The 8,628-nt window shown below is 50.9% G+C and overlaps 1 protein-coding gene across 1 annotated transcript; it reads left to right on the forward strand.

Moving 5' to 3' along the window:
* Positions 1-4,695: 4,695 nt before the first annotated feature.
* On the forward strand, positions 4,696-7,744 carry SLITRK5 (SLIT and NTRK like family member 5). Its single transcript, XM_007952574.2, has one exon. It carries the CDS (start codon positions 4,868-4,870, stop codon positions 7,742-7,744), a length of 2,877 nt encoding a protein of 958 aa, XP_007950765.1. The 5' UTR covers positions 4,696-4,867.
* The last annotated feature ends 884 nt before the right edge of the window (positions 7,745-8,628 follow it).

Raw genomic sequence — 8,628 nt, forward strand, 5'->3', positions numbered from 1 at the left:
AAGATGTTATAACTATGGTATTACCTGAAATAATACCATGAATAATAACAATATCAAGAATGTGACAATATCAGGTATGTTTAAGATGATCCTAAAGGAAACTATGAAATTAATTCCAAAATAAAATGGGTAAAATATATTTCCATGGTACAACTGCCCAGTTAGCAAAGCAGCAGATACAGGTTCACTCAGCCTGCACTGGACCACATATTATGATCAACTTTTCTTCTATAATGTGGTTCACTGCAGGTCTAATATTACAAACACTGAAAACACATTTTATGAATATAAAGACCCCCCCCTTTGGAGGAGGGAGATGTCTGGTTTGATGGAAAGAGCCAGGGATACTTACTGTAGAGATGAGGCTAGTGGAGGAGTTTAGCAGGTGACTCTTCAAGAAATTCTCTATCGACACTGTAATTATTTAGGGGTTTTCCAGCTTTTTAGTACACATCAAATATATTCACAAAAACATTCTCTCTGGAAATCGTTCACATTCCCTTGTACTGCCCAGACATACCCACAAAACATAATTCTGGGGGGAAAAAAATAAAAAAAGCTCCTTGTTTGCAGTTAAGATGAACCACTCCCTCTTCCAGGGTCCTTTACAGTAATGCACATGAGACAGCAGTGGGCTCTACTATTCTAAAAGGCAAGAGGAAAGCAGGCGATCAGTACAAGGCTGGAATCATCTGTCCCTGACCACCAACAAGCCTGGCACTGTCGGGGTTATTTCCACTCCTCCCTCTCTCAATCCGAGGACTGCACGGTCCCACGCTAGTGTTACGCACATGGTCCAAGACTCCTCTGTCTCCCACGAATGTGACATCCAAGGGGTGCTCCGGCTGCGCCGCCAGAGCCGTGGGACGCCGTCGCCCTCGGCTGCCATCTATCGGCCACAAATCTCCCTCTTCGCCCCGGGCCCATCATGTCTGCTGCAGCTTGGCTCGCACCAGTGGCGCGACAATAAACAAGTGCACGGGACCCGGCCCTGCGTCCGCGCTGAAGCAGATGTTTCCGATATCTCAGAGACACTTACCGCGCTGCCCCCTCCTCACAACCACGGAGGAAAGAAGCGACTTTCTCCGAGTTTTTTAGAGCCGTGGAGCCGTCAGGACACGCCACAGGCTCAAAACAAGGCTATTCCTGCCCCTAGACCCCTCAAAGGATGTTGGAGATAGAGAATTCCAAATAATGACGCTCTTGCGCTGCATCAGGGGGATGGATCGACAACAGCCCTTGGTGATGTCCTGCAAACCTTAAGGAGCGATGAAACCGGCAAGAGGATGCCGGAGCCGATCAAATACTAATTAAGCCCAGGCAGAGATTGCTGGCGCGGCGCGGGGGCAGCGGTGGCCGGATCAGAGCTCGGTGGTCGCCGCGGCGTGGGGGGCGGAGGAAGGCGCCGGAGCAGCAGCCACCGCCACCACTGCCGCGGGAGCAGCCCAGGGGCCCGGTGCCACCTTTGCTCGCCCCCTCACTACCATGTACAGTGTGCGCTGCAAAAAGAAGGCTGGCGAAGCCCGCACGACCCCGTGTCCCACTCCCTCTGGCTCGTCCCCGGGCGTGCGCCACTGACCAGGGGGGAATGTTGTGAAGACGGCGCGGAGGAGAGCAGGGGGGAGGGGAGGGCCGGCCGGCGTGAGCAGAGGCCGAGGGTGTGAGGAGCCCAAGGCGATTGGAGGGGGCGGTGGCCGGGACAGGCTCGGAGAAAGTTGCCCCTATACAGATGGGAACTGTAAGTACCCTCCGGAAAGGGGTATGCAGTGAGAGGTGCCGGGGACCCCGCGATCGCGCGGCGGCGGCGACGAGGGTGGGAGCGAGTGTGCGAATGAGCGTGAGTGTGAGCGGGTGCGAGCGCTGGGAGGGGTTGACCGTCACGTTGGCGGGGGCCGGCGGTGCCAGGCAGGCTTCTTGGCGTCTGCCCCCCCTCCCCGGCTCTGCACCCCCACCAACACCTCCCCCTCCCAGCCCCACCCGGCTCCAGCTCCCGGCCCCTACCGCGAGGTGCCTCTCCAGCCGGTCCTTCGCCACCCCCTCCCCCCTCCCACCCCGCCGCTCGAGATCGCCCCCCGTTTTCCCTCCCCCAATCCTACCCCACTGCCCGCTCCGACAACCGCGGAGAGCGCTGGGGAGAGCCGCTTGGGGAGCCCCGGAGCCCGTGGACGCCAATACCGCGGCAGCCCCGAGCTGGCGGCGTCCTGGCACCTCTTTTCTCCAACCGCTCGGACCGTACTGCTCGCCTCTTCTTCGCCCTGCCTGGGCGTCAGAAACCTAGCGCAACCCCAAAGAGGTATTTTTTAAGGGTTGCTACGATGAGTGGGCCCTGGAGATGTGATATGGGGTAAGTCTGCCGTTTACTTTGCAATAGAGGCTCGAGAGAGAGAGAGTGTGTGTGTGTGTGTGTGTGTGTGTGTGTCCGGGTGGCATTCTTTCCTTCTTCTCGCTCCCCTTCTGCCTCCTCTTTTCCTTCGCTTTGGGGCGGGGTGGGGGAGGGGGAACCTCGCGCCCTGGAACTCCGGGTTGTTCTGCTTGGGCCACTGTTTTGGCAGCTGTGCCGGGAGCCTCAGGTCCGGCCTGGACGCTGGGCTCCAGCCCGCCCGGCTCCAAGCTGCTTAATGCGAAGCTATCCAGGCGTTGATTCACGGTCTAAATTCTTTGGGGAAAAACAAATACAGAACCTCACCCCTGGCCCCCTCAAAAATCTCGGGTAATCTGAGAATGTGCAGCGCACCCGCGATTTTACATCCGAGGTGCGTTTCCCGTTCGGAATATCATCCTTCCCCAGGCTTCCTCAACTTTATTTTCTCAGAATTTCAGTCTCCTTTGATAGGAAGAAGGAGGGGCAGGGAAGTAGGGTGAATGGAAGCTCTTCGACTCTTGCTAACCAGCACTGAATTAAAGTTGTAAATGCTCGAGTTTAATACCGGCCGGACACAATTTGCCTTGGGCTGCCAGATGGGGGCTGGGAGGCAAAGGGAAGGAGGGGGAGGGGATCAAAACCCTGCTGAATGGATGTGCAGATTTGATCCAGCAGTGAACCGAAATTTCAAGGTAAACGTTCTGCTTTCATCGGGGGTGTTTTTGCCGCTTTTAAGCTGGGTGTCGTTTGCGCTGCGTTGGGAGGTCGGGGATACTTGAGGTTTATGCACTGTAGTTCCGAAACGCCTCCACACGTCTGGGTGGTCACACGTGAATGATTCGCAGGCACACTTGCACATGTGCGCGTGAATGCAGAGGCGCTTTCAAATGGCTGGGGTTTGAATGGGGATCAAGAGCAAGGTCCCAGGCCCAAGCTAGTGTCTCAGAAACGTCTTGGGTTTAGTTTTGGCTTGCGATTCAAATCAGACTTTGGTGATGAGCAGAGGAAGGTTGAGCACAGAAGAGGCATCGCTTCCCGGATCCCAGTATTTCCACCAAATGTGCCCCCTTCCTTCACCAGCTAACCAAAGCAACACACACTTCACTCTCTTTCTCTCTCTTTTTCCTTTTATGCCCTTTCTTTTATGAGTACAGCTGTCGACCAAAAGTATGAAGTCGAAGGAAGCCTTTGAGAGGACAAAAAGAAAGCAAGAAAGAAAAGGAGGGGAACACGTTGATCACTTACTTAGAGAGAAGATATTTGGATATTAAAGCACTGACTTATGTCATTTGCTGTAACCCCCTTCACTTTTTCTATTTTGCCTAGTAATCAGCCCAAGTGCCTTTATCTCTTAAAATTAAACAAAAAAGGGGAGGGGTCGGGGAGGGGGAGAAAAGCATTTACAATGTCATAAGCAACTCCAAAGAGGAGGCTGCTGGCAATGTGGTAATTCAGTTCAAATCTCGCAAATTCATTAAGCTTAGTTTTGCATACCAAGGCAAACAGACGCAGATCCCGAGGTAAAGTGAATCTTTGAAGCTGCTCCTTGGTTTAGTTTCAGCTGATTGCCGGTAAATGGGGAGAAAGTCTTCCGTAAACTCAAGGTATCTGAGGTGTATTGGAATCGCGGATGCTTTCGCAGAGTCTTTGTAATCCTTCGTGCATAACTATTTCTGTGGTTGAAAGATGCGGCTTGGTAGCGTTGCTGACATGATCAATGAGGAGAAGTGGACGCAGGATGCTCTCAGCGAAGCGCTGCTAAGTGGCACCGTGCATGCAATTAAAACGCTGGTGTGCTTCATAGCGCGGTAGTGAAGTCCAACATCAAAGAGAACGCGCTCTTGTTTTTCTCCATACTCAAAGCTCCGAAAGACAATTGATGATTTAAGAGCTTCTTCTAGCTTCTTTTGATGCATTATCTTACATCCTTTTTGCATCCGAAAAGTGTTCTTTATGTTCCCACCCTGGTATTTCCAGCGATGGCTTAAAATAGCTCAAGTATTGTGATTCCTTGCTTCTCTCTGAAAATGGGAGCCCTTCATGATGAACTGTTAACTGAAGAGGTTCTGAAAGAAAGGAAGGGGGGCTGGGTATAGGTGAGGTGGGAATCCTCGTAAAATGGTGCTTCTTTTCTCTTAAATTAGAACCATGAAACTGAACTGACAGCCATTTTATATATATTTATGGATTGATTTTGAAAAGGGGGGGGGTAGGGAATAACACTAGAATGGGACTTTACCTAACCTGCTTTTATCTTGTAAAAAGCATGTCCTTGTTTTAGTCATTAGGACGTGAAATCATTAAATCAAAATTAATATCAGATTTGAATAAAATCTGTAGTATGTGGATGTTTCACTAAGGGGTTGGGGTTAGTCAATCATACTCACTCCTCCTGGATTTCACAGAAATATTGTTAGGGAAGAGAGAGACTTGTGGACAGATCTCTTAAATTTTTGGTCATATTCTGTTGTTTCCTTCTTTCCTCTCGCCCTTGCAGGAGGTAAAATGCACGCTTGTTGCCCCCCAGTAACTTTGGAACAAGACCTTCACAGAAAAATGCATAGCTGGATGCTGCAGACTCTAGCGTTTGCTGTAACATCTCTCGTCCTCTCCTGTGCAGAAACCATCGATTATTATGGTGAAATTTGTGACAATGCATGTCCTTGTGAGGAAAAGGACGGCATTTTAACTGTGAGCTGTGAAAACCGGGGGATAATCAGCCTCTCTGAAATTAACCCTCCCCGTTTCCCAATCTACCACCTCTTGTTGTCTGGAAACCTTTTGAACCGTCTTTATCCCAATGAGTTTGTCAATTACACTGGGGCTTCAATTTTGCATCTGGGTAGCAACGTTATCCAGGACATTGAGACGGGGGCTTTCCACGGACTGCGGGGTTTGAGGAGATTGCATCTGAACAATAATAAACTGGAACTTCTGCGTGATGACACTTTCCTTGGCTTGGAGAACCTGGAGTACCTACAGGTCGATTACAATTACATCAGCGTCATTGAACCCAATGCTTTTGGGAAACTGCATTTGTTGCAGGTGCTTATCCTCAATGACAATCTCTTGTCCAGTTTACCCAATAATCTTTTCCGTTTTGTGCCCTTAACGCACTTGGACCTGCGGGGGAACCGTCTGAAACTCCTGCCCTATGTCGGGCTGTTACAGCACATGGATAAAGTTGTGGAGTTACAGCTAGAGGAAAACCCCTGGAATTGTTCTTGTGAGCTGATCTCGCTGAAGGATTGGCTGGACAGCATCTCTTACTCCGCCCTAGTCGGGGATGTGGTTTGTGAGACCCCCTTCCGCTTACATGGACGGGACTTGGATGAGGTTTCCAAACAGGAACTTTGCCCAAGGAAGCTCATTTCGGACTACGAGATGAGGCCACAGACGCCTTTGAGCACCACGGGGTATTTACACACTACCCCTGCTTCAGTGAACTCCGTGGCCACTTCCTCTTCTGCTGTTTACAAACCTCCCTTGAAGCCTCCTAAAGGAACCCGCCAACCCAACAAGCCCAGGGTGCGACCCACCTCTCGGCAGCCCTCCAAGGACTTGGGCTACAGCAACTATGGCCCCAGTATCGCCTACCAGACCAAATCCCCGGTGCCTTTGGAGTGTCCCACCGCGTGCACTTGCAACTTGCAGATCTCTGATCTGGGCCTCAATGTCAACTGCCAGGAACGGAAGATAGAGAGCATCGCTGAGCTGCAGCCCAAGCCCTACAACCCCAAGAAAATGTATCTGACTGAGAACTACATTGCCGTCGTGCGCAGGACCGACTTCTTGGAGGCCACGGGGTTGGACCTCCTGCACCTGGGCAACAATCGCATTTCCATGATCCAGGACCGCGCCTTCAGCGATCTTACCAACTTGAGACGTTTGTACCTGAATGGCAACAGGATCGAGAGGCTGAGCCCAGAGTTGTTCTATGGCCTGCAGAGTCTGCAGTATCTCTTTCTTCAGTACAATCTCATACGCGAAATTCAGTCTGGAACTTTTGATCCAGTCCCAAATCTCCAGCTGCTGTTTCTAAATAATAACCTCCTGCAGGCCATGCCACCAGGCATCTTCTCTGGCCTGACTCTCCTCAGACTGAATCTGAGAAGTAACCACTTCACCTCCTTGCCAGTAAATGGAATTCTGGACCAGCTGAAGGCCCTCATCCAAATAGACTTGCATGACAACCCTTGGGATTGTACCTGCGATGTGGTGGGCATGAAGCTGTGGGTAGAGCAGCTCAAGGTAGGAGTCTTGGTGGACGAAGTGATCTGCAAGACGCCCAAAAAGTTCGCTGAGACAGACATGCGCTCCATTAAGTCGGAGTTGTTGTGTCCAGACTATTCTGATGTGGTGGTTTCCACGCCCACGCCCTCCTCCATCCAGTTCCCCGCGAGGACAAGCTCGGTGACCCCAGCTGTCCGGTTAAACAGCACCGGGGGCCCTGCAGGCTTGGGCGCAGGTGGAGGTGCGTCATCTGTGCCCTTGTCAGTGTTGATCCTCAGCCTGCTGCTGGTCTTCATCATGTCTGTCTTTGTGGCTGCTGGGCTCTTCGTGCTAGTCATGAAGCGCAGGAAGAAGAACCAGAGCGACCACACAAGCACCAACAACTCCGACGTGAGTTCCTTCAACATGCAGTACAGTGTGTACAGCGGCGGCGGCGGCGCTAGCGGCCACCCGCACGCCCACGTGCACCATCGGGGTCCCACGCTGCCAAAGGTGAAGACGCCCGCAGGCCACGTGTACGAGTACATCCCCCATCCGCTGGGCCACATGTGCAAAAATCCCATCTACCGCTCCCGAGAGGGCAACTCTGTGGAGGATTATAAAGACCTGCACGAGCTCAAGGTCACCTACAGCACCAACCACCACCTGCAGCAGCAACCACCACCGCAGCAACAGCAGCAGCAGCCTCAGCAGCAACCCCCGACACAGCTGCAGCTGCAACCCGGGGAGGAAGACAGGCGGGAAAGTCACCACTTGCGGAGCCCCGCCTACAGCGTCAGCACTATTGAACCCCGAGAGGACCTGCTGTCGCCGGTGCAGGACGCCGACCGATTTTACAGGGGCATTTTAGAACCAGACAAACACTGCTCTACCACCTCTGCCGGCAATAGCCTCCCGGAATATCCCAAATTCCCGTGCAGCCCGGCTGCGTACACTTTCTCCCCTAACTATGACTTGAGGCGCCCCCATCAATATTTGCACCCGGGGGCTGGGGACAGCAGGCTGCGGGAACCGGTGCTCTACAGCCCCCCTAGTGCTGTGTTTGTAGAACCCAACCGGAATGAGTATCTGGAGCTAAAAGCAAAACTAAACGTTGAGCCGGACTACCTCGAAGTGCTGGAAAAACAGACCACCTTTAGCCAGTTCTAAAACCAGAGATACTCGCTTGGAACTTTTGCATTTAAAACAAACAAGCAAGCAGACACACGGTGAACACATTTGATTAACTGTGTTGTTTCAACGTTTAGGGTGAAGTGCCTTGGCACGGGATTCTCAGCTTCAGCGGAAGATACTGAAAGGGTGTGCAATTTCCTTTTAATTTTACACGTGGGAAACATTTGTGTAAACTGGGCACATTGCTTTCTCTACTTGCGTGTGGGGGAGGAAGGGAGAAGGGCTTTATGGAGGGCAGTTTGCTGCGCGGGTGACTTGTTAAAGGTCCCAATCATTTTTGTTGTGGTTGGAAGTGCCAAGAATGGTGGAAGGTGGCAGCACATAGATTGTCCTCTTGCTCTTTTGCTCCCTTGCTTCCTTTCCCCTCTTCCCTCTCCCCCTTTAAGTCTTGGGTGGGTCTACTGGCTTTTTTGGAGAGATTAGCACACCCCAACTTGAACAGAAAGTTTGTTTACTTCTCCGCCCTCTTTTCTTCCCTCATTTCTTCCCTTTGTTTTTAAAGGATGTGTTTGTATGCATTCTGGACATTTGAATTAAACAAAAAAATTATCGTGATGGTGGAAGGATCACCATAGATGTGGACAAATCATTAAAATTACAGTTATATGATCCATAATTGATACGTCAAAATAACTTATTGATGAAATATACAAATATTTTATTGTAGTACCTATTTTTATATGCACATTTAGCATTTCTCTTTCCTTCACTATTTACTCTATGATTTTCACAGAGGTATATCGCACTATATTAGGAACTGTATTTCCAAAACAAGTAACATCAGGAAGGCATTTTAAATGATTAAAAATGTGGAGAAATTTTAGCAAAATTTTAAGCCAATGCAACCCACCCAATTGGAT

The sequence above is a fragment of the Orycteropus afer genome, unplaced genomic scaffold (genome assembly GCF_000298275.1).
Source record: "Orycteropus afer afer isolate SDZICR_OR568_19922 unplaced genomic scaffold, OryAfe1.0 scaffold00348, whole genome shotgun sequence".
Classification (NCBI taxonomy): domain Eukaryota; kingdom Metazoa; phylum Chordata; class Mammalia; order Tubulidentata; family Orycteropodidae; genus Orycteropus; species Orycteropus afer.